At 39.6% G+C, this 26,621-nt stretch overlaps 1 protein-coding gene across 4 annotated transcripts in view; it reads left to right on the top strand.

The window, feature by feature from the left end:
• Nucleotides 1–26,610, top strand: part of PLPPR1 (phospholipid phosphatase related 1) — a 127,206-nt gene extending 100,596 nt beyond the window's left edge. For all 4 annotated transcript variants that reach the window (XM_085299967.1, XM_085299970.1, XM_085299971.1 and 1 more), the window contains 5 exons: nucleotides 5,583–5,715; nucleotides 14,931–15,181; nucleotides 21,657–21,833; nucleotides 23,985–24,116; nucleotides 26,264–26,610. In XM_085299967.1, coding sequence (XP_085156093.1) covers nucleotides 5,583–5,715; nucleotides 14,931–15,181; nucleotides 21,657–21,833; nucleotides 23,985–24,116; nucleotides 26,264–26,296 — 726 coding nt within the window. In that variant the 3' untranslated portion in view covers nucleotides 26,297–26,610. The remainder of the gene's footprint in view (nucleotides 1–5,582; nucleotides 5,716–14,930; nucleotides 15,182–21,656; nucleotides 21,834–23,984; nucleotides 24,117–26,263) is intronic.
• The last annotated feature ends 11 nt before the right edge of the window (nucleotides 26,611–26,621 follow it).

The raw sequence follows: 26,621 nt of genomic DNA, 5'->3' as shown, positions 1-26,621 counted from the left end.
AAAAAAAAAAAAAAAAAAAACAACACTGATTAGGATAAGGAAGAGTTAGCTTTTTAAAATGACAGTAGTCAAACAGCAAAATAGGAACCCCAAGAGGTTGTGGGATCTCCATCCCTGAAGACATTCAAAATGAGACTGTTCTACCTGATCTAAATTGGCTCTGCTTTGTTTAGGGGTTGAATTGGAGAATTCTGGGGCTCCTTCCCATCTAAATCGCTTTAGGATTCTATGCACTGTATTTTGTGGTGCTTGTGAAAGTCTTCTGCTGCTTACCTGGTGATGAAGGAATGGAGCCATGAACTTCTGTGTAGCATCTGGAGAGCATCTCTCTGCTGAGAGGTAGCTGTGTGAATGCAAGTCCTGAGATAAACCATGATGCAAAAAGGCAGAACGACTTTGGGCCCAGTGCAAGGCAATGCCAATGAAACACAGGCTGAAGGTCTTTGCAAAGGTCATTTTTCAGTGGACATGCCAGCTCACAGAGCCTTGCTTAATAGGGTGGGCTTTCCCCAAGGAGAGCTATTGTGCAGAGTCATTTTGAAACTTGCTATTTGGGATTGAGAGCCCCAAGACCTTCARTTGTTCATATTCCCTTCTGCACTGCTCTTGAAGTATTACGTGCAGCTTGTTTCACAGCCAGTGTCCTCCACCTATTTTCTTTTCCCCTTTGCTGGAGCATGAGTACTTCTGTCTTGAATAACTTAGTTCTGTTCATGACATTCGCTGTAGTCAATGTGACTACATAGATTCTTACAGACAGTTCAGGAAACATCATACAGCTTGCTGAAGCCAGTCTAGAKCTGGATAAATATGGGTAAATGAGGGTAAATATGTGAAACTCAGGAGATCTGAGTTCAGAGAGTTTTTTGCTGCTGGGGATTTTCCTGTGGGAGAGCATGTCTCTATATGCAGTTTCCATCTATAAATGGTGTTAATAGGGATTTACTGTTTCACAAGGATGCTACTGGAGCAAATATTAAGAGATTTTAGGGCAATCTAAACTTTATGCATACAAAAGGCAGATATAACCTGGCAGTATTTCATTAATATTAATAATTCTTATTAACATGGGGTCACCTTCCTCTTGTTACAATCAGAAATGCAATCACTTATGTCTTTTTTGGGGGGGAGAGGGAGGAACAGTGAAAGGCTGTTGTTTCACAGTCAAGACTTGAGGGAACCCAGAATGAGGGTCTGCCCAACTCTGCTCCCAGAATCTGTCCTGTGAATCGTGGCTGACACTTCTCCTTTATTTGCACGGAAAATCATATTGGAACATTGTATCTTGTGACAAGCCAGTTTGTGCATAGGAGAAACCAGGTACTGTACCCACTGGAGTCTGTAGAAATGTCGCTAAGCAGAAAGATTTTTGTTGCCAGAAGAGACATAAGGCAAGGCATGCCAAGGGAGTAAAGCAGGAGTGAAGCCCTCAGCTTTGCAAGAAGATTTGTTTGACGTGAGGTACAAAGTTGATGTGCTGGTTAAAAGAACCGAATAGAGTTGAAGAAATGAACACGGGCCCCATCCTTGGCTGTACCAAAAGGATCATCAAGGAATTCCTTTCCTGAAGTCAGTAAAACCATTCAAGGCTGCCTCCTAACTTTACCCAACACCACACAGCTGCTGCAGGAGGGTTGCTCCAGGTGGCTACTCTTGTGAAACTCTTCTTTCAGTCTTATCCCAGATTTATTACTGGCTATTTTTTTTCTTAATTTATCCTAATAGAAACAGCTCTTCTTGACCTTTATTCACAGACTATTTATAGAGAGCAGTTGTGTAAAGAATGATTTAACAAGGAGACTGTGAGCGCATCCAAATGTATTGCAAAAAAAGATTTTAAAAAAGTTAATAATAAAAACCTCTATTTCCCTTTAAAAATAGCAGCTATGCTGTTTTGTTGACTAATAATTAATGAAACAAATTAACAAACTGTAATACATAGAGCAGTTCAGGGAAAGCTGAGTGCTCATACTGTGCTCAGAACATGAAGGGGGAGGATGTAATATTTCGTATTTGAAGGATGTAAAGTCACAACTTGGAGGATATTATTTCCTAACTATATCTATTAAAATTGAAATCTATCATGGACAAAGCCCTGTTGATGAGGGAAATGAGAGAATTCATTTTGTCAAATATTTTGCTAATATAGAATCAGAAAAACAAGAATATGACCAGCAGAGATTTTTGAGAGCTGAAGATTGAGGATCAAGTATTTGGTAACACTGCTGGTAATAGAATGGTTGGGATAGATGAAGAAGAGTTTTCTTGCTGGACAGATTAAATTCAGCAAGAAAAAATGACTGCTGGGAAGTATCTCTAGTTCATAGTGGGCTTTTAAGACACAACCATAGTACTTGTACCTAATACTATTATTAAGAGAAATATGAGTAAAAAGTCCGAACAGCATAACCTCAGAGGAGTTGAACTGCTTTTGCACTCATGAAAATGAGATCAAAATTGCATCCAGGGACCACCCGATACTAAATCTGTTTTTCTGTGGCAAACATCACATCAGACTATGGATCATCTCTGTTTTTAACACTGAATGAAAAGCTTCCAGTGCTTCCAGTGCAATTTTCTTGTCATTTCTACTACTTAATTAAGCTAGGACGATCCAGAAGTCCACAAACCTTGCATTTTTTTCCTAAAGAAGTAGAAGTAATTTTTTTTCCACCCATAACTGTGTATCTATATTTAGATTTCAGATTTGGGGCTGAATTGTAGCAATTCCTGGTTGCTAATTCTGTTCTGGCAGGGGCTCAGGCACTTAATAGTGTCAGTGATTGATTTCAGGGAGGCCAGCTGGAGAACTTGGCTGGACATGGACACTGCGCATGCAGAATCATCAGGTTTAAAATTAGGAAAGTCAAGGGAGTTACTCTGCTTCAAAAATGCCTGGAGAGAAAAAATTCAGTTCTTTAGGGGGCTATTCACATCCCATTCATTTTTTGCACAGATAGATAGATTAGCTGTCAGAAGTAGGTGCCCAGGCTCGCCATTAACTTCTAGAGAGCAGTTCAAGGCCTTAAATTATTTTCTAGAGCCCATGTTAAAGGTACAGGAAAACAGAACTCTCAGACTCAGACAATTAAATTCATTGTCACTCTTAGGACTCCATGAATAATACAGTCTGTTGAGTGATCTTATGTCACCTCACAATACACTTAAAGGCTATTTAAGCCAAAGGGATTGTTCACATAACAAAAAATCACATTTTGATCTGCTATGCTGGAGGAAATCTAGGATAAAAATCTAGGATAGCTCTGTTTAAGTCTGTGGAATGGAATTGAACARATTTATACCATGGCACCATTTACCCATAAATTTAATAGATGGAACTAATCCACCTATATGAGAGTTGCTCAGAATATGTCAGACAATAAAATTCAAAAAGATGAGAGTGGAAACAAAAAATTTTTTTAGTTAATTTCTAGTGTAAAGGCACTTTAAAATAAATTTTCTTTTAAGGAGGACTATGAGTATGCCTTTTATCTAACTATCTCTTGCTTGAAAAGTTTGGGAGTTTTTATATCCACCAACTCATGTCTTCTCAAAACAGAATTTCTTCAGGGTGTGAAATAGTTCTCAAAGATCATGCACAGCCCCTGGCAGACAGTGGGCCAAAGCATTAATTCAAACTTCTGAGTATTATCATAACTCAGATAATAAATGGTTTGAAGTAAAGTAACACTTTTAAAATGCTTTTGTGCAGATGGTCTTTTTCTTAATTCCCACCCCCATAGTTAGTGAGCTGAGCTTATCAAATTGCTTGCCAGTTCTGTTAAGAGCAGATGGAATGAAACAGGATAAAGGCAATATTTCAGTGAGGCTCCCATGCATTGGCTCCTACCCTGAGATGCCATTATCAACATACATTTTACAACTCCACATCTCTGGCCATCAGTGGTTAGAATTATTATGAGGTTGAGCATACTTGACTTGAATGCCAATAATCAATAAGAATGCTTATCCAGCTTAATAAGAATAAATTGTTGCCCTTGAAAGAGCATATCATTGCAACATTCAAAGTAAACTAGGAATATTTCTTTGGTGTTTATACTAACTCTATGTGTGTGTGTGTGTGTGCACGTGCGCGCGTGCGCACACACATGTGCACACATTTTTGTTATGTCTTTCTTTGATCTTTCCCTAACAATATGAAATTTGCTTCTAAGTCTTCTTGTAATGCAGTTAAATGAATTCTTTTGAATATTCCCCTTTTAAAAGCTCATTTCTTCCACTTCAGGCTAGCTTCTTTTTCTATAGAATTTCATTTCAAACTCTGTCTTTCTAAAGTACACAGTCTTCCTCTCTGAAGCATGCTGACAAAACGTAACAGATGGGATTTTTGAAGTGCCCACTCGCAGTGGGCCATCACTGCCTCTAAAGCCTGTGATCAAATCTTCTCTGGCTTTAGGTAGGGCAGATATCTGACTTTATGCAATAGAGTTAAACCAATTCTGAGTGCTTAGGAACTCCTCATCCTATTCATATGAGAATCATTTATTATACTGCACAGAAAGAATAAATGTTCTCATCAAAATACTTTGTATAGTACATAAATACGGATAATGTCAAAATCAATGGATCCCTGAATTCTTACATGTCAATGTTTTAATCAACAAAATAGGCTATTTAGTAAAAACATGCCAGGAACCATCTCTGGCCCTCAGACTGGTTTGCCTGCTTAACCCATGGCTCACTGACTAAACTTTTTCTGATGAAAAAAATCATGGCTACATCTAACTTCCCATGTGGAAATTGTCCCAAGAATTTTCTAGGAGACTGTTGTCACCAAGCCTGTGTATGCTGGTGGCCATGCTAACAGTGTAATGGTAAGGATGACTGTCTAACAGTGCTGCGCCCATACTCAGGCACTTTTAGTTTAGTAGTGTAGATGTAGCCTGTCAAATTTYGACCTCCAAAATGTTTAGTTAACTGGCTCAAAAAAGCTTCGTGACTTTAGACCAGCTGAACGGATTGCAAACATGTCCTTCAACTAAATTTCTTTTCAAAGTTTTAGCTGGAGCTCTGTACACTGGTTGGCAGCYTCAGAAGAGTGTAAATTTGAGAAGACATGGAGGAGAGCTGAAATATTAATCTTTAAAGATGATCTGTCCCCAGATTGCTGAGACTTGCTGATAAAATATTGGGATGGATGTCTGCAGGACTRCTTTCCAGTTTCCTGGATAGATAGAAACCTTCCATTTCTAAAGTGTATCCTAGCAGCAAATTTTAAATATTAATAGCTTGACATGACAAATTCCTTGCTAATCGTGGTAAAAATAGAAGCCTGTATGTGCCACAGTAACGATAAAGCTTTTTTTGTTCTCCATATCCCAGGAGTTAGTTTGAGAATTTTTGCTTTGGCTTGCCACTGAGTGTGAGAATGGCAGACCTTCTTCTTGGCTGGGAGCCTGGTTTATATTACTTCATCCTGAGTGAATAAATGCAGCTTTGGTATGGAAATTCAATGTCCCAGAGACACACTTGTGTATAGTAGTTTCTGTAGACTGAAATTGGACATCCATGTTTTAATATTTGTTCATGCTGTTTTTAACCTTCTGTKTCTTTCTTGACAGATTTTTATTGGTGAAATATCTATGTATTTCATAAAGTCAACTCGAGAAACTCTAATTATTCAAGAGAAAACTATTTTGACTGGAGAGTGCTGTTACCTGAACCCATTGCTTCGAAGAATAATACGTTTTATAGGTAAGCATCTTCAAGCACAATGAAGTTGGTCCCTGTTTTCACAAAAACAGAGCAAAAGATCCTAATGAGCTGCAGCACAAAATGAATTAAGCTGTGAAATCTTTGCAGGCCTATTCCACCTTAGAGGGATAGTCCTCCTCGAGATTTGCAAGGTAATGTTTGAAATGTGCCATATCATGCTATGTGGAGCTGGTTTATATCCTATTCTGCTGGGCTTAATGCTTCTTCAGGATCCTTGAAGAAAGATTATTCTGATCAAATCCTTATATGAATATCTCCATCACTGTAATTCTTCATAAACTATGCATTTCTTTTACAAATCTGTACTCAGCAGCCTATATCTTTGGTATTTTTCTGTTCAATTCTAATTTGAACAGCTGAAATACCAGCCCATAATGTTCAGTTTAGCATAGTGTAAAAAATTCTGAGCTCACAGTGGAATAAAATTCTTATTTTTATTCTAATTGTTTTTTTTTGTTGTTGTTGTTAGAAACTTTATTGGGTTAATTGATGAGAAACTAGTGAAGAAAATCTGTCAATAAATTTTTTGGAGGTTGATGTATATGAACCTTACAAAGCTATGCCTTTTTCACAAAGCTTGATTAATGGAAAAATGACTACAAGATCTCTCTGAGGCACCATCTCAGGATTCTTTCAAATTGGGGAGAGGAACAGCATTACAGCATGTGGTACTTGTGTGGCACTGATGGAGAATGTGGTTATTCCCTTAGGACTTCCCAATTCGCAGCCTTTTAAGGCTGGCCAGACCTCATGCCTGGGTGTTTAGAAATAAGGAGCACTGTTTGCTTTTTTGCTGCTTGTCTTTAGCAACAGGGTGAGAAGACGGCAGCTCTGAACAGCACGTGCAAGTGACTCTGACTTAATTCCTTTTCGTTCGTTCACGAGAGGACTTGAGTTGGTGCTTGTAGTGAGATGGATTAGCCCATTGCTGGCATAAGCCAGAGGTAAATGTTGTTCCCCACTGACCAGGAAGAGCTTTTATTCACAGAGAGTCACGGCACCTCCCTCCCTGTTCACTCTTAGACTTGTGGCATCCTTGYATACTGCCCATCATGGAGAACTGTGCCTGAAGTCACAGTCTCAGATAAAAAAAAAACCAACTGAACTGAAAAGTTTAAAATAGCTGGATATCCTCTTCCCYGTCACTGCTGAATTCCTGAGTTTTATCTGGAAAAGAAAGGGCTAGTGTGACTACAGCGAGGGTTGTATTGCTCCCATCAATCCTGCTTGCAGGCAGGAAGCCTTACACAGAGCATGGGGTTCGACAACACCTTACCCGCTATGAAGTTTCTCATCTWCAGCAGATTTATCCTGCAGGGAAGGAATGGGCACAGTCTTTTTTCTCCTCCCTTTTTCCTCACGACTCTGTGTGGTAGAGGGACACTGACAACACCAAAGGGGARGAAGAAGAAGCAAACCATAGGGGCCAAGCCCCTGCAAGAGAGTCATCTTCATGCTCCCCGCTGAGCACAGAGGGATAACTTCTGATTCCAGCATGCTCTGGGAGCAGAGACAAACCACCCACGGTCCATTACTCAGACCTGGTCTGAAAATAAAAGACACTGGAACATAATTAAAAATAAAATACCCTTGAACTTCACATAACCTCTGTGATATATTGATGGATAGTAAACTGCTATTAAGAGGGAAGCAGGGCACCGGAATCCACTTGGCCACTCGGGGCTTTTTGGCTGTTCCAGCACATTCAGCATGTTTCAAAGTCCTAATCAAATACTTTCGCCTGCAGGGTCAGCACTAAAAGAGCTTAGACCCAGGAGGCTAAGCATTTGCTGTGTATGTTTTCTCATAGATATCTCTTTCTGTTCTGATTTTATTTTAATGAGCTTTAATCTTAAGCATTCGTGTTCTTCTAGTGGAAGAAGAGGGGGCAGCAATGATATAGTGGACCCTCAGAGAGTAACAAAATATGAACCTTGCTAGAGAAATCAATCCTGATTCTGCAGTTTTATTTACCTTCCGGAGAGAAAGGAAGTTAACCTTATTAGAAATGGCTTAAAATGTCAGTCTTGTTTTAAACTACRCTGATCTTTTGTTTGCTTTTTCTAGGCCTGAAACTTTCTCCCTACTTGTGCAGTAAAATGAGACAAGTAGAATTTATTGAAAAGTGATTATTTAGAAGAATTAAAAACAACCGCACTTTTTTTTGTTGAAACTGCAAATGCATTTTGAAGACTTAACCTAGACTGATCATCTGTAGCTGATCAGGAATATTAGCTTCACATAGTTGCTTGTTCCAAAAACCCAGAGGATAGCTGGATACTTGTTTGTGGAGAGACTAGCAGGTTGCTCATACCTGCATTCCCGTGCATATAGCTACCATTGCTAAACATGAGGGCTGTAAGTTACAGAATTGTTTAAGCAGTTTCTCTCCCCAGAAGAGCCTAGCAAGCAGTCTGGTTTGTTGCAAGGAAGGTTGCTGCCAATCTAGCCTTGGCACCAACTGCTTGCAATGCTCACTTCTGTAAATCTCTTTTCATGTGGACAAGAGTCTTAAGTGAGTACTTGAAAAGAGTAGGAGTTGAATTCCTTGGAATACTGCTTTATCTCATCAGTCATCATAGTTGATGTTAGGAGGATAATTACAAAGAGATGAAGGCATATCATAGAATACCTTTGAGGCCTCTTTCCCCAACTTAGGAAGGCAAAGATGCTTCTTGTCCATCCATGACTCTAACCAGAGATGCTAGGAGAAAGAGTATTTTAAAGGTGATGATCTAACTGTGCTTTACATACAACAGGCAGAAAGTTATAGCTGTTTCTTTGAATGTTCAYTCTCTTCCCTTTCTAAGGTAGAGAAGTAAAAAGAGAAATTCCAAATTTCTCTTTACCAAAAAGGTAAACATCATTGTTATATAATCTCCATGGGATCTGTTTGGTTTGATTGACAGGCATGAGCCTTTTCCTCTCTTGCTTTCTCTTCATGTTTATAGATCAAGGCTGTTTTTGCACTCTAATACTGGTGCAAAGAAYTAAGCAAACCCCCAAACTGGTAACTCTCCTGGAGTGCTGACAGTCCTTCTTTTCACTCGTTTTCTCAGCTTGCCTACTATGCCTGCTTTTAATTCACTCCTTATTTTCCTCAAGCCTTCAGCAGTGATCTAACCTTACCTTAGCAAGCTTCTAAATTCTCCTTTCCTAAGTTTAATGAGGATTTTGGAGGTGGATCTTTGCCTTAGATTCCTACCTGGTTCTTTGTCCATGAAAGGTGATCCAAAATTTCTTCTTTCTTCCCAGCCCAGATACAGGTTCTACATCATGGTAGACAGTTTCATTTGTGGCAGAGGATTGTATCTCAGCTTGACTCAGTATATATCAAATCCTTTACTATAGCCCAAATAGGTGAGATCTGCTATGTACCTTTTTTCAGGGAAAAAAGCTGGCATAGCCTGGAAATAGCAGTCTTCATCATGTGTTGTAATTTCTCCCATTTTTCCTCTATCTTTTATAACTCTTTCCACTGACATTTATTCTGAAGTTTTACAGGTCAAACAAATTGTATGTGATTGCTTTGGAACACTTTTTTTCTGTCTAAAATACTGAGGCTGCACAGATATTCTCCACTCACATATCTCTCCTCGCTCCCCTCCCTATTCTTCACAACTGTTTCATTACAAATCTCTGTTACCAAAATTCACAGGTATGTACTGAATTTTTAAGAAATCAGGGAGTTAGAGTGACTGATTGTTTCTTGGGTCTTTGTCTCTTCTCCCTGTCTCCCCACTTGAGTGYACACAACTTTTTCCATTTTTATTCACCTTTACTTGTGGCAGTTTCCCCTTTTGTACCATCATTGACATCTTGCCATCTTGCATTTGCTTCCATGTTCTACTTCATCATTTGTATTGCAAATAGAGGTTATAAATTCATTTAGTTCTGTTTAGTGAATGGACTGCATCAAGGAATTAGTCAAACAGTTTATATACTGCTGCTATAGTCCGCCCTGGATCATGAATTCAAACTTCACAGTCTCARTCTGGCAGGGTGGCTGGAGTGTGCTTTGTGTTGTTTTTCAATATCTCAGGTTTCAAATCTATGTGATTAAGCTTTATACCTGCAGAACCCTGATAACATGCAAGTAGCCTCTCTCCAGTTCAGATATTTAGAAATGCAACATGCTACATGAWTTTTTTGCCAATGACTTTTACTTTGGAGCTGCATAATTGGCAGTTAAACGGCATGGATGAGCTTCCACTGACAGCTTAATTTTTAACATGGTGACACCTCACAGTGGGCAGCTAAATAATGAAATTAAGGTTTTGTTTCAGCAAATTAAGGCTTTATTTCAGCAAATAAGGGTTTACAAGATTTATATACACATTGAGTATATTGTAATAGAGTAAATAAAACAAAGAACTCTGATGTCAATTCCRTAGGCAGCATCAGGATATGGTTTGTCCAGTCTTATCCTTCAGTCTGCCTTGGATCTGAAGTTCACTGTGAAACACTGCTTATCTGTTATTAACTGACTGCCTTTCAAAAGGGCTCAAGCTGAATTTGAGTGTGCTACCTCTAACTTAAACTGCTGCAGCTGCTCATTAGGTCTCCCTTCTTAGCCGTGAAGAACCTCCATGATGGGAAACAGATCATTGTTTCGTGGACAGATCAAACCTTACCATTCCCTTTTTTGCCAGGCTCTGAGTCAGCAGTTCCCTAGGTGAAAACTGATAGCTATGAAGCAGTAAAGAAAAAAGAAATGCTGTTTGTATTCTTAACACTCCAGAGTTTTTTTTTTTTAACTTGCACCTGAATTTGTTCATGCAAGAAAATGTTTAGACCATACATGTTTTTTGACATGCTGAGGGGACAGTGTCTGGACAGGATGCTCTCAGGTGAAGCAGCAGAAGAGGTGATAGTTCCCTGGAGCCATTTGCTTTGTGAGGTCTCCACTGGGGGATCAAAACAGTCATAGATGGGATCAGATTATGAGTGCTTGGAAGAAGCTTGCTGTAGAGCCTGACCAGATACACCTGCTACCAGTGATAAATATCCCTCTGCCYCCTTTTCCTCTAGCTGCAAAATGAGATACTGATACAAACCTCCTTCAATAACACTCTTTAAAGTCTAATGATGAAGGATTCTTTGGCAGAGTCTGGGGCACTATAGTGGTCTTATTGGCTGCGTAGAAGGACCATTAGAGCAAAACCTTCAAGGATGGGCTGAGGATCGGCATTTCTGTAGAACCAGAAGTCTTGCCAGGAGCTCCCTTGATCAGAACTTTAATCCACTTTGAAGAACATGGTGCATATGTGTGCATGTGTGCATGTGTTTTTGTATGTGTGACAGTGTGTGCATGCATCTGCACGTGTAATAGGAAAGCTTTTTGTGTAAATTGAGTATGATAAATTCAGACAATTCACTGGGCATTGAGAAAAGGAGGAGTATCTAAATAAATATACTTCCAAGAAGACTTGGAGACGTGTTACCCATGAACACAAATTCTTATGTCCCATGAGCCCTAAAATGCATTGTTTCTTTGTCATGTCACTTAAGGATTTCATRTTTTTTCTGTAATAAAGGCTTCTACCTCCTCATTCTTCTTTCTGCTGAATGATTTGTTACTTATCTCTTCCCAGTGTCTTTTCAGATGACAACTCTTCTACAACTCTTGGCACTTTTTGTTTGTTTATTTTTGTTTCAAATAGGTGGTATTTTAAATGGCAATACTAATGAGGGTTTCCATGGTGTCAACAGGCAGCTGCAATCACTGATGTCAGAGAGATTCAGAGTGAGGGAAGCTTGAGCAAGAGTTTCAGGGATAAAATAGGGTAGTACTCAAGTTACAGTCGAAGAGAAGAAGCTGAACTCTTCTACAGTTTTATCAGRAAAAAAAAAAAAACAACAGGCATAGTTGGCGATGGCAACACTGAGGAACTCAGAACCAGAAAGTTGCATCTCAGCAACAGCCCAGCAATTATGGGCTCCTGCCTGGAGGATTATTTGGCAGCCACCTGGGGGGAGGAATAAACAGACATATTCAAAACTAAAGCATTCAAAATTGAAGCTGCTGAAGATTTAGATTCTTCCTCCAAGGCAAATGTTAATTCAGATGAGATGGAGCTCCTTGTTTAAGGACTCTCTGTACAGCCAGACTACCTGTTGTATGTGAGCTAGGGGAGGGAGGGACTTGCATAAATGAAATCARCCCCTATATATCCTTTCTGCTAGTAACCAAGCATCCAGGCTATATTTTGCAGGGACTTTTCCCCACATGGCTTGTACTATTAATATCTTTCTTCGTTTCTTCTCTATTTCTTCTGGACTATAGCTCACTCCCTGGTTTTCTAGGCAAGAGTTACAGAGCTACAGTGAGGACTACTCCTTAGCAGGAGGAAACACCCCCAGTTAAACCTGAGCATCAAAGGCTGCAAGAGGTGCACATACTCCCACTCTCATTCTGTGGCATTACATTGTGGATTTCAGCTGTATGAATTGAAGAGCTAGGGCTACTTGGCTTTACAAAAGCCTTTTGGCTATGATTTGCCTTTCTCTAAAATCCTGAAAACCATGTCACTACACTCACGTGCGCTAGTCAGTTAGCATATTTGCTGTAGGCCATTGAACAAATCCATTGAGCAGATGCATTCATGAGGTATAAAAACCGTCAGCGCACTCACCACTAGTGCCCAGGCTTATTGGTATTTTAATCATTAACAGCCAGCCCTATCTGAAAGACTCCTGAGAAGACTACTTGATATGTACCACCTGCAAGGGTTAAATTCCTTCTAGCTGAATTTGTTGGTGCATACAGCCTGTATTTTCATAAGGCACAATTTGGCAGAGCTGCAAGAGGGGAATTACGGAAGTCAATATGTGTCACAACCGAAAGCATGATAAAAGTTTCCATCATAGCTTGTTCTGCTGTAGCTAGGGTATTGCAGTTCTCAACAGTTGTGTCTGGGCCAGCACTTTCAGTGCTACCAAATACTGAGCAAATGCAGTTGTGGACATTTCTTTTTATTTTTAGAGAAAAAAAGCTGAAACACCTTCATACTCATGCAGTGTCTGGAGGCTGAACTAACTTTATGAAGTCCAGGAGATTTTTCTGAAACACTGTGGTTCTTGACTTGCACTGGTTTATACATTAAAGACCATGGGACATCCTCAGTATTTAATTCCTAGATTTTCCTAAATTATTGTAAAGCTAGGAAATAATCATCACTGTATCTCTTGTCATTTGCACATCAAATCAGGAAGATGCTATCTAAAGCAAGTTTTGCCAAYGCTTTTTAAGAATCAGTCTGAAAGGGAGTATATAAAGCAACATTCATCTCTGGCATAAGCTGCTGCTTTGCCAGGCCTTTTTTATCTTTCTTTTGAACTTACTTATTCATCCACTAAATCAAGAATGCTTGAGGCTCTGGAAAGCCGGAGATTTAAAGCATTAACTGAGGAATAAAGAGAATAAAGGAGCAGGGTCACTGTTGTCTCCACATCCCTTTTAAACAGAGAAACTTAGCACAACAGAAGGGAGGAAGAATATTGTACCAGTAAAAAGATAAAGGCCAGTCCTGCAGTCCAGAACCAGAGGAAAGCATTGGCAGGCCCAATTTATTCGTTGTGGTTGGAAAAGTCAAGGCAGCAGGGTGGCAGAGCCCTGCCACTTCTGTCCTCCCCACCAGGCACAGTGCTTCCCGGGGAAGCTGGTGGGTTCGCTCGTGGAGGCACGGTCTCCGATCCCCTGCCTCGGCTGCGGCCAGCTTTTGATTACTGCGGGTCATAGAGACGGCACGGTGGATGTGCTTTGCTTTTTTCTGGAGGGGGGATGTTCTACCTTGTGGTCTGGAGCTTCAATAATAAACTCAGCCCTGAAATCACCTTTGCTGTGGCATCGCTCCCTCCTTCCCRCACAGAAGTGTTTAATTTAATGTAAAGCATTTTCTGTTGCATTATATTGCTGAGCCCCTGATAGCTTTGTTTCTCAGACCATAGCAATATTTATCTTATTTTTCTTTTTAACACAGTACAGATTAGCAGTGAAATTATTATAAACGTGGTGTTGCCAGCATTAGGGATTTTGTCACAGCCCTTCTAAGATTAGTTGTTTTCCCTGGAGCTCCAGCACTTCATTTTATTTAAATGCATAACAATCTCAGCTAATGTATAATTTGCAGAGCCACAGGGAGAGAAAGGCAAAAAACATATGATCCTCAACATTTGCAGATCAAAATAAAATTAATGATCTATCCTAAATTTCTGTTCTTTTCTGTTACTTTAATCCATCTTAGAGTTTGGATAGGGAGAGAAGGGAGCTGATTTACTCTTTTGAAATATTTGGGCTTGACTTTGCTGCAAAATACTTCTATTCCTTCAATGTATGGGCAGTGTATGTGACTAAGGATCCCCCTCTATGTTCATGGTAGCTGTAGTAGGTGTTGGTAACACTCGTGTGGGAGTCAGTGGAGAATGTGGTAACCACAGGATCAAGCAAAGGATGTTCCATGACCTTGGAAATGCTCCTGAGTTTAACTGCATGTGTCCTCTTGTAGCATTTGAGGATATGTGGACCCACGGACATGAGCTGAACTGCAACTGTGTGGGGAACATCTGCAGCAAAGCATTAGGAGATGGCCCAAAGAATCTGGCAAATATTGCCAGATCAGGATCTTAATTTTTCAACATCAGCACAGACAGTCAAAATCTGAAAGATATTTGACACTATATAATCATGTTAASTGCAGTACTCTGAGCACTACACAGCTCTTTCACTACTGTTTTATAGTTTAGAGCCACTGTATTACCATTTTTGGCTCAAATTTGTTAAAAAAATCAAAAATATTCGTAGTAACTTGTGTACAGGAAGCCTGCCTGCAGGCTGTGAGCCTTTGGCTTGATAGAAGCTTTATAAGCATAGAGTTGCAGAGTTTTCAGTGAACTCAATAACTCTCACAGTTCTTTTCAGAGTGCATCACAAAAGTACTTAGGCACATGCTTAACATTTTCAGCCTGTTTTTAAGTCCTTCTTGAGTTGCTCAGTTAAGCAGCTGTTAGAGTTAAGCCTGCGCTCTTCTATACCAGGCCTTTGAAGCAGGTCTCTGACTTAAGTTAGTAAGGGATTTTTCTGAGTAATTACTGCAGAGTTTGGTTCCTTGCCTCTCATTATTTCTCTTCCTTTCCAGGACTCGGAATACTTCAACCATCTCTGAATAATAATTATTTTTAACCTTTTCTTACAGGAGTTTTTGCATTTGGACTTTTTGCCACTGACATATTTGTAAATGCTGGCCAGGTTGTGACTGGGAACTTGGCTCCTTACTTCCTGACAGTATGTAAGCCCAACTACACAGGAAATGACTGCCGGACCCATCACCAGTTCGTAAACAATGGGAACATCTGCACCGGGGATGTGGAGGTGATTGAGAAGGCCAGGAGGTCCTTTCCATCCAAACATGCTGCTCTGAGCATCTACTCGGCTTTATATGCCACGGTGAGTGCCAGTGATGATTGCTAGCTTGTATGAGAGATTTCTGTCTCTGCATGCAGATGGGGCTTGTTTTCTTAGAGCAGCTTTTTGAAGAAAAAGAGGATTGTTACCTATCTGTTCTCTTTCTCCCTTGTTTATCCATGGCGGGGGGGTCACCTTCTCTCTCTCTCTCTCTGTTTTACCACTCCTAGTGTAAACAAATCCAATTCTCGTTGCCTTTGGGTCATTGTGTGATGTGGAGACATGCGATCTCGTCTTTGCTGCTAACTTTTTCTGGGGTCTTCGAGTAAACATGTGAGATAACATAAAACCTTTTCTCATTTGTTCCCCTGTCTTCACACCATTAAAATGAAGTTGAGGCTCACGTGTTTTCTGGATCTTTACTATTTCTCTTGTTGTTCACTTGCCATGGATAAAATGTGAGTTGTACTATTTCAACAGGAGGCTGAACTGGGCTGAATTTTGCTTCCCTTATTCGGRACCTGAATTCCTCACACAAAGAAGGTTTGAATAATGGTCACTGCCAGAATCCCCATGACATAATATAGCTGATATCTTGAGAAAGGCAATACGGCCATCCTGTCAGGAAAGGAATGATCTTTTTAAAAGTCTCTAGAAACCTATTGGCTGCCTTGTAACGTTCTCTGGCTAAAGTTTGTGTTATGATTTGTAAAGTAACCCAAAACACTTGCTCACAATATAATGCTGACCCAGGTCACCTAGAAGACATTGGTGGTGTTGCCATTAAAATTCAATTCTGATTTGACTACAGGCTGACTATGGAATTTTCGCCAATAGCCTGAAAAGAAAGAGTGGTAAAGTCTAGCTATAAGTCATCAGGACTTGAGAACTGCCTTAAACTTATTAATGACCATTGTCTTTAATTTCTAGAATACTTTACATTCATCTTGGTAGAAGATGAATAAAGTTCCACATTATTACTAAGAAATGGAGATGTCACCCCACTTCTGTTTTGTCTACTGCCTGTTTGTATTGCATTTCATGTGAATTATGGCAAAGATGTAAACGGTTAAGTCTTTTAATCAGGGTTTGTTGGGAAGTGTTTGAAAAGCCCATAACATTTTGTGGGCATTGCCAGCAAACAATAAAAACCCATGTGTGAAAAGCATCTCCCAATAAACTGAACATTGTTGTAGCAGGGTTTGCATCATGATGAACTAACTCCTAGACAGCTGCTCCAAGGTTGAGCTCTACGCTTGTCACAAGGTATTGCTGTACCCTTGCAATGACATGCAATGACATTAGTAACATCCTTTCATGGACTTCTCCTGCCCAGCTTTCCTTGATTCCTGGGAAAACAAGACTTCTCTGAACAGCCTGATTTCTAGGACTGAAAGGGAATATTTCTCTTCCTTTCTTGAAAGCCATTCTCCCTTGTTCAGCATTGCTGAGCCCTAGTCTTTCAAGGATACTTGTGATGCTGGAGGGAAATGAAGGGACGAGCCCTTCTCCCACAAAGCTGGAGTTTCTCCTAAACCTTTGTGGCAGGTGTGCAGATGGTAAGGGTGTGTATCCCATGATGAAGGGCTAAGGTAGGACTGCTATACCCTATGTATTTTACGCGGTCCAGACCATTTGAGTGACCAGTGAGCCACTTCCGTTCCACTCTCTGGTATTAAAGGTGCTATCATTTGTCTTTTCTCTACCTGCCAGTGGGATTAGCATAAGCATAATGTAAGAAACACAATATTACTCTGCTCAGGTCCAACTTTGCTTAGTCATTTTGCTGCRTAACTTTCTTTGAGAAATATCTTGTTTATTCTAGTATATATAATAGTGTGAGTTGTTGAGCGTATTTGGTTCGTATTAACTGTGCTTTGCATAAAGCTGGATTTTAGCCATACAGCAAGAAAAATAAAAAAGCATGACATGAGGAAGCAATAAAAGAGAATCAGCGTATATATTGTCTTTCATCGTTCAACTCACTGTTGGGGTTTGGGAGTCCTCTCCCATCACTGACCCTACAGTGTCCTCTGCAAGTATCTCTGTACTGATTTGTTCATTAGCTCAGCTAATGACCGTGCTCCTGCTGTGATTGATTTGTCTTCTTCTTTTTTTTTTTTTTAATCTGGATTTTATGTTCAGTCGACTAGGCTTTTTCTTGTCACTCAACAAAAAAGATGTGGAGCACCAAAAGCATCAATTTTGTGATCTCTTCATGCCAAGATCTGTGAATGTTGTATTCCTAATGCAGAGGAAAGAAAAATCAAGCAGCAACTCTGGCTTCCATACTACAATCAAAATTAGAATGATAACTAATAAAGTTTTATTAGTCCCCCAGAGGTAGGGCAGGAAGAGACGGCAGTCACTGTTTGCCTAGAAACACCTGCTTCTAATTACYTTTTCCATGGGGAAATGATGCTATAGAAATATTCCTGAAATTTTTAACATTTCTGGCAAAAACAGACAATTCCTCTAGAAGACAAAATTGTATGAAATGAAAGCAATAAGAACTCTTTTACAGTCACAACAGGGTCTCTGTGATTGAAAGCTACAAAGTCACTTCAGTTAACATTTTAGTAATATTTTTAGGTTTCCTCAGCTAAGCGCTTGCCTATCAGTACTCTATCCTAGCAGTAATGCTTTCTGTCACCTCCATCCGGCTAGAAGATTCTGCCACATCGCAGTGGACCATGACCTGGCTGCTATTATTTACACTTGGATTGCTTATTAACGAGGTTAGAAGGATACCGTACACACAGACATTAAACTTTCAACATTTGGGAAATTCTGATGAGCACAGAACACTGCAGCAAATCCCTTTTGCAGCCCCGGGCACTGTGACCCTACCAACATTTTCCTCCGTTTCTGCATTAACATCAGCTAGACAATCAATGAAGTTCAAGGCCGTGGCATTTAGGCTTCTGCAGTGAGTATCTGTGAGGTTTCATCATGTTCTACAGCAAAGAATACTGTCAGCAGTTCTATTTCTCTGTAACTGTGAAAACTCCTACAGTAAGGGGAAAGACTGTCTATAAAGCTTGTAGGACACACTTACTTTCTGGTGCTGCTCTGAAATTGTGAACTTGCCAAGAAAAATGAACTATCAGAAACCTCTCTACCTTCTACTCAAAGGATAATACYGATTTTTTCCACTCTACCTTCCTTATCATTGATATAACATACCTTATAAATATATGTAAATATATAGATACATGTCTATTTAAAACTTAAAAACCAAAAGCTTTCCAGGCTACATATGCTTTTGTGCCTCAGAAAAAGGTTAGAGAGAAATTACACACCACATGAATGCTACTATCACACACACAACACATCGCTAAAAACACTGCTTGAGTGTGCTGATAAGAGTGCAATAAAGAAACTGAACAGGATATTTATATAATTAAATCATGCCTAATTTATTTTTATTTTTGATTTATTCCGGTTTTCTCATATCTTTTTATATTCATATCGTCCCCCTCTTCCATACATCAAATAACTGTTTTTGACACTTAGACTTTTGCAAAGAAATTTACCTATAAATAATATTGTGGGAAATTTACAAAAACATCTGCAGGGTATAAGAAGGCAAATATAAATGCTTTTCAATGAGATTTGGGTCTCTTAAGGCTTTTAAGCAAAGGGGCAAAGATGTGAGAATTTTCAAAAACATCTTGACTTTAAGGACTGAGGCAATAAAGATCAAAACACAGTGATCAGCGGGTCTGACCAGAACAGAGATTCTCACCCAGACATTTCTGAGTGGAGTTTGTAATTTATGGATGAACTAGGACTTCTGGGAAAACAGTCTGTCTAGTTTTAAAACCTCCTAGTGATGAAGAATCTGTCACTTCTCCTGGCAATCTGTTCTCGTGGTTAATTATCCTCATTGCTAAAAATGTCTTCTTTACTACAAGTTTACATTTTTCTGCCAATACACATAAAACCTAAAATAAATCAGGCATACCTCATTTATAATAAGGAGAGCTTTCTCATGTGGGCAGCTTCAACATGCAGTTTCATCTCACACCTTTAAGAAAACAATCATTAATGTGTTGTTCTCTGTAGCTAGGATTTGCAGCTGTCTCAGCAGGGCTGTGTTGTTACTTTAAAGAGCTGATGATTTTCCTTTGGATGTTGTAAGCTGCAATAATGCTTTAGTGAGGAATGGGAAAACAGTCTAGCTCCCTATTGCTCATTTGAATTGGCTTCTCCTAGAGGAAATACATACAGTGAAAGGATGGGTGGTAATTATTCATAGAGTGGCACTTTACATCTATAATATTATTTCCTATTGTTTCCATTGAAAAACCTTAAAATGGCTTTTTGTGATAGGTGCAGCTCAACTTACCAGTAAAGAATGAGGAAAGATTGCCGCCTAGTGCTTGGTCATTCACTGTCATTTCAAGGAATGTGCTGCAGTCGGATATTAATTTTGCAACACAAGGCAAGCAGGAACCTTTGGAATAGTTTAGTCCTATTCACAGGGCTAGTACAAACCATACATAATATTCCAATCTATAAATCCTTAAAGTGATATGCTCAGCAGCACTTTTGAGATTCATTTTCCCAGGCAAAGACCTTTCTTTTTAACAGCTGGTTTATATTTTCTCCAGATGACACTCCTGGTGCTTGGTTCTCTGTTGTCACAGGTGATCATGTCCCATAGTCTCTGTTGCATAACTTCTGTCTTAAAATGAACTAATTAGCTGGAAGTTGTTTGGGTGCTTCTCCCCCAAAACAAAACATTCCAACTCAAATTGTTTCATAATCCTGAAAAACTTCATTCATTGATCAGAACAGAAATGCTGTGAATGAAGGGTCACACGGGCTTAGTTCAGCTGTCTTAACCCTGTGGTTGCTTGGCAGGTGAAAAGGTAATTTTGCTCAAATAGTGGTCAAGAGGCTGTCAAACTTGCCTTCTCTGTCAGTTTCTTTGGCTGGTCCCTTTCGCTTACAGGAGGCTACTGCTCCATCACTTCCCTTTTACTTCTAGAGTAATATACTGCATTAGTTTTTAAGACTGATATTTTTAACACCAGCCAGCRAGGGGAAAACCAGATGTAGAGAGGATTACTGGCCCAGCTACAGAGAAGGGAAAAAGAATAAGGAAAATGAGAAAGCTGGAGTAAAACAAATGGCTCTGTGCAAGACAGTGAAAGAAAGAAATACATCCAGCCCGCAATGATCTTTGTATACGTGTATCTGAAGAGTAGGACAGGCATTATAAAATGCTAACATAGCTGCTTGTCAGCCCTGGTTGCCAGTTAGCTTGTGGGGTGCTGAGTGTACCTTTCTGCCCTCCTTAAAGGTTGAGCATCAGCATCAGCAAGGTGTCAAATGATGATAGTAACAACTGCAAACGCCAAGCTAAGCCTTAGGAGACTTCCCTCAGCAGCACCATTGGCTTAGGAAAATCTAGAGGCAGCCTCACTCCAGCCAAGCTGTTACAGTCTTGGCGAAGACTGGCAGTGTGAGCCAACATGCTGGGTTATCCCTAGCTGTTGTACTGACAAGAAAGGAAAATGACTCACAGGTTTCCACCACCCTGCAGAGTCTCTCTCTGAATTTAGCATCTCCCATGACAACTGCATGCCCTTTCCTGTGAATGATGTCCTCCCAGTGAGTAATAAGGTTTGTGACCTCCAGACAGTGATTTCAGGGTTCCCAAAAGTGACGTAATTACAGATGGAGTTGAAATGAGGAGAGCTTTGTCCAGAAGACTACAAGAACCATCTTTTGACTTTTGACCGGTGAAGAAAGGGCAAAGAATGGAAATATTCTCAGCTTTAATGATTTTCCTTTTTTATATATCATGCATCTCTGTGCATGTTGGAGACATTTTTGGTAAAAAATGCTATATGGTTTGATGCACTYGTTTTGCTTACAAAAGCTTTGGAGTTCCTGCAGATATCCACACTTTCTTGCTGAAAATTAAACAACTGGAATTAGTGAGTGGCTGCAATTTTATTTAAAATAAATCTTCCTCATATAATTCAATTTCCTTTTACCTTGCAGAGAAAATGTCTACAGTAATTTATCTTAATGTCAAGAATCTGTTTTTTAACTTTATTCTGCTTAGGAAATGCAATAGCTAGTCCATATGGATGGCTAGGTACACTATCATGTGTGCGTTCCAGTTTTTGCAGGGAAATAAACTTGAATACTTGATTCACATTGCACCACATTCAGTCATATACACACACGTACATATTTTCTGGCATATAAGCAAGCATTTATACAATTYAGGAAGTAAGGGAAACTGCACCTATACATACTAAACCAGAAACTTCACTATATATCTGCAGTTGATGGTATAYTGGACATCATGAAACATCACTTTATTCTCTTGAAAGGTATTCTCTGTCTTAATTTAAACCCCTTCTTTCATTTCTCAATGCTTTTTTGTGACCTGTGGATTTTGTTGCATCCTTCCTGACTTAGCGTGTGTCTGGATGGAAAAAAGATTGATTTCTGGCAAAGCCTCTTTTAATTTGTGACTTTCCCTGTGTTTCAGATGTACATCACAAGCACAATAAAAACAAAGAGTAGCAGGCTAGCCAAACCTGTGTTGTGTCTGGGTACCCTGTGTGCTGCATTCCTCACCGGGCTAAATCGAGTTTCCGAGTATCGAAACCACTGTTCAGACGTGATCGCAGGCTTCATCTTGGGGAGTGCAGTAGCTTTGTTTCTGGTAAGTCCATCACTCCTTCCTCATTCTTTTTTACAAAATTCCTCAGGTCAAACAAAAACTCTTTTATTATTCTCTTCTTGCCTATCACAAGTTTCCTAAAAGGTAATTCTGGCCCCATCTAATTGGATGTATCATCAGAGAAAATCCTAATATGAAATCAGACTGATTTTAGTTAATAAAGCTAATATGATCACATTCATATATTCACAGGTATTTCAAGACTATTTTAACTACTATTCAGTGCTCTTACTTGGCCTGTCCTGGAAAAATGCTCTGAAGTTGAAATAGATTCGAACTAATGCAACAGGGAACATACATGACACTTACTCCTTGGCATTCCTGTATTGCAAAACTCCACTGGCTGCCTAGTATTGGGTACAAATGTAGGATACAGGATGTTGTCTGAAACGCTAAGCGATGGTCCTCGTTCTCCATTCTGATGATACAGACACAAAGGAAATGCAACAGAAAGGAAAGTCAGGGCAGACTCCCTGGAATACCAAACCACCTCCCTTTGCAACATCTGGAGCTGAGCCAAAATCATTCCCCTTCCCATAAGTCAACCAAATGTATTAAAACATGCCATCCCAAGCCTTCTTACAGACTCTAAGAAGAGTATCTGTGTCAGGAATTTGAATGTTACTTGTCTTAGATGTGTGGACTTTGTATTTTGCTTTTAGGAGGCATCTCTGGCTGTGAGTTTACCCACACAGYGGTCAAGGTGATTCCTGGCCAGTTCACTATTACTGAGAAATCTGCCTGGCTCCATTTAGTCAAAACRTACTGAAAACACATACACTATGTAGCAATGAACAATTTCTTTATCCATGTACACAACTTCCTTAACTTTGGAAAGCTTAAAAATAGTGCAATTCCAATGGGACATCCTTAGCAAATAGTGGAAATAGGGCTGAGAGGAATCTCAGGAGATCACTCAGTCTACCCAGATCCCCTTCACTAAGGAGAAATCTTACATCCGGATTGATCCATCATTGATTTTTTTCTTTTTAATTCTTTATTGGATGCGGGGGGAACCCTGCAGAAATGATCTATTCCACTATTTCCTTTCAGTAAAAGGATATCCCCATCTCTGATGTGGATCTCCTTGTTTTTAATGTATGTTCCTTACTGTTTGCCTGATTCCCATTGGAACAGGCAGTCTAAATCTAGCCCATATAATATAGCAGGCAATCACTCCATACATCTGGTTAGGACAGTTCATATGGTCCCAGCACCTGTTTCCAGCTGTGACAGCCTGCTCACAAATCCATTTCGGCCCTGCAGCTCTTCTGCCACCCTGTAAGCAGCACAAAGCTGAGAAGAAGAGGAGAAGAGGTCCCCCTGGAGCTTGATGCTGGGAGCTGCCTGCTGCTAGCAAAACTCAGCCAGTCTGCAGCCTGCTTCTTGCTCAGGTCTGAAGAGCAGCACAGAGAAAGAGCTAGCAAGGAGCTGGCTGCAGAAATTGCTGTGGCAGTAGATGTGTCACCTCCTATTTGTCTTCTTTCTTCTCTTTTCCTGAGCCCCAAGCAGCGAAGTGCAGAGTTCAGTCTTATTATCGTCACCATGTGCTTGCATACACATGGTACCATATGTGTTCAGTAAGTCTAGTTATGCCTTAGGGAAGTGGATAAACACCACAGAGGTCATGCTAGAGGTATGTGGAGATGTTGCTAACTGAGGTTGATGTCATCCAAATGTGAGGTAAATTTGGCTATTGAATGTGCCTTTTTCACAACTAGGAAATCAGTCAGGGTCTCAAAGGAACATCTAGGTGAGAAATGCAGCAGTGGGGTAGTCCACAGTTCTGTGAGGATGAAGCAGACACCATGACAGCTTCTGCCATGTGTAAAGACCTAACACTGAGAATGGTTGATCACCTCATGTTACATGCCAGATGAACCCATTTACCAAGGCGGTCCACCACTCCCAGCTATATCAGTAAACACATTGTAGCCCAGAGCTGCGACAGATGATGGGCTGAACCAAAACCTTAGGTTCCTTGCATAAACTGGCAGGTTTGAGTTACTAAGTGAGAATGAATGCCTGAGACACCTGGACACCTGATAGGAATTCCAGTGAATTTCTGGGGCTGAAAATGCTGAGCTTCCTTTTTTTTTTTTTTTTCTTTTTCTTTTTTTCTTTATTACATAGGGGATATGTGTTGTGCATAACTTTAAAGGCTCACATGGAACTCCTTCTAAACCGAAGCCTGAAGACCCGCGAGGAATGCCACTAATGGCTTTTCCAAGAGTGGAAAGTCCACTGGAGACATTGAGTGCACAGGTACTGTATATCTCCTCACCTAGGCCATCACCAAGCAAACTGTCCCTTCTGCCAGAGTAAAAACTAGTGTGTGCCTGACTGCGTAGGGGGCTGGTTTCATCCCTAACATTAAATCCAGAGTGAATTTGCATCAGGAGTGAGTCTTTTCAAAAATATATATTCCTTAAAGTCTCCAGTGCTCTAGACCTTCTGCCTCTGTATATGTTCACAGTTAAAGCAGTAGGATTTTACCTACCATGCCTCTGCATATCTTTTGTGGTAATAGACTTTTGCTTAGAAGAGCAGAAAATGGGAAGATAGTATAGGTAATTCTGACTAATTACACTTTGGGATGCTTTGGAGATTTCTTTCCATACTTACTAACATTTGTAATCCAGGGGGAAAAAACATGCCTTTCAGAAAATTATAATAGAAATTAGTTTCTTACCGTTATTACATTTAGTATCTTCTAATAGAAGACAAAATTATACACTGTTTTCTAAGKTGTTAGGAGAGAAGCTAAGAAAACTAAAATTTACAAAAATGAGGCTAGTGGGAACATTTCATTTGATATTATTGATGAACTACTAACTTCCAATGGATTGTTTTGGAATAATGGAAATTTAGCCAGTCTTCACAAAACAAAAAAGCAAATGCTAACTGGCAAGAATTTCTAGGAACAATGTTTGAACTGAAAGTAGTTTATCAGTTCTCTGTAATGTCCTGACATACTTTATTTATGCTTTAAATTTTACTCCATCTTTTATGTGGCCTGTTACTGCTGCTGWGTGTGGTGTGTAGCAGAGTCAGGTCAATCAAACCCTTTCATCAACTGATTGAAAATAAGAATGAAATATATACATATACAAACATATATAAACATATATATATATATATGTCTGTATATGTGTATACACACACACACGCGCACACGTGCGCGCGCACAGAAGAGATGCTGCTTCTAACAACTAGAAATATTTTGCTTAATGGAAAAGTCAATTTTCATTATGAAAAACTTTACTAGAAGACTTTCCATCACTTCTGTAAGATTGTGTGCATGAACTGTTCTAGTGGTTGACTTGCAGTCCTGARTAATAATAATGACCTGTTTATCTATTATTGCATTTTGTATGGCAAAGGGATTGAGCTGGTAAAAATATCCATAGGGTGTGAGAAGAATTTTGCCTTGCTAGCTATTTATAGTTTTTGAACTGTGAAGTGCAGAGATTAAATAAAGCCTGAGCTGCTGGAGTCCACTATAATAAACACGATAATTTTCTCTGGTTCAGTGTATCAGTTTCTAAATGACCATACACCTACCTTCTAGAAGTAGAGTGGAAAAATGTGATTTTACACTAATGCTATTATAAATAAATGAGTGGCAGTGGCTGCTTATTAGTATTTCCTTAGATATGCAAGACACAGCATCCTTACTTGTGTAGATTTCTGCATCCATTCAATCTCCTGCTCTCCCTTAGACCTACACAAATCTGCAGACACAGAATGATCCTTGGAAGACCCAGTGCTGCCACTGAGGTCCTGGACATTGATTTCCAAGAAAGTCAGGTTGACACTGGCTGTTCCAAACCAAAGAGGACTTCTGCATTGCTGTTCACTTGTGGCTCCCTTCTTTCAGGCATTATTACCACACCTTTGTATGGATTCAAGCTTTGTAATTTGCCAAGCATCAAATTATGTGGGTCCTACTGTGCCCTTCGCACGTGTCGCATGAAGTTTACTATTTGAAGCCAAACCATGTTCTTCCAGGCTCTTCATAAATCTATGAAGATATACAGAGATATATATGAGTCTGACGACTGTATGAGGAATTTTGAGCCTGAACTGACATGTCTCTGGGGACAGAATCCAATCTGATTTGAGAGACCCTGGAGAAAAGGTGGCACCTTGTTTTTCAAGCACATTAATGGGCATTCATAGCTCAGAAGCATGGCTTGATTTCAGCGTTTCCCATGTCAGGCTCTTTGCTAAGATCAGAATAAGCCACAGTTACATTTGCAATGACCTCTTTCTATTAAAGCCCTTCATTCATCAGGCAATAGATTTTGTATCTCTACACTTACTGTGAAGACTCTTCTCACCCACTAAGATATGTAAATGACAATATGTATAAAAAAAATATTCATGTGTTTGCATTTTCCTCTTTGTAGAATCATTCTGCCTCGATGACTGAAGTAACCTGAGCTAGAAGACAGGCAGCAGAAGATATTTTTATTACCCTCCTATATAACACTCCAAGACACACAGTTAATAAATGTCAAACTGTGATGACCAGTATTATGTTATGTCTAGTTAGAGGCTGATGTTTTGTACATTTTTTGTATGAGGAAGTGATGTAGCTTGCCCTGATTTTTTGTCAGCTTTAATATTATTATGCCAGAATTTAAAAGCAAAACAGAAATACAAAAAACCCCTTTTCTTGTTAAAAGTGTGCACTGAAGAACTACATCAATGGAATTGTTAATGTTGTTATGTGATATTTGTACACAGATTCTTTTTTCTTCATTT

Source organism: Rhea americana, unplaced genomic scaffold (assembly GCF_003343005.1).
Source record: "Rhea americana isolate MKP2758 unplaced genomic scaffold, rheAme1 scaffold_158, whole genome shotgun sequence".
Taxonomy (NCBI): Eukaryota; Metazoa; Chordata; class Aves; order Rheiformes; family Rheidae; genus Rhea; species Rhea americana.
The sequence above is the reverse complement of the archived record's forward strand: the minus strand, read 5'-3'. Positions and strand labels throughout refer to the sequence as shown.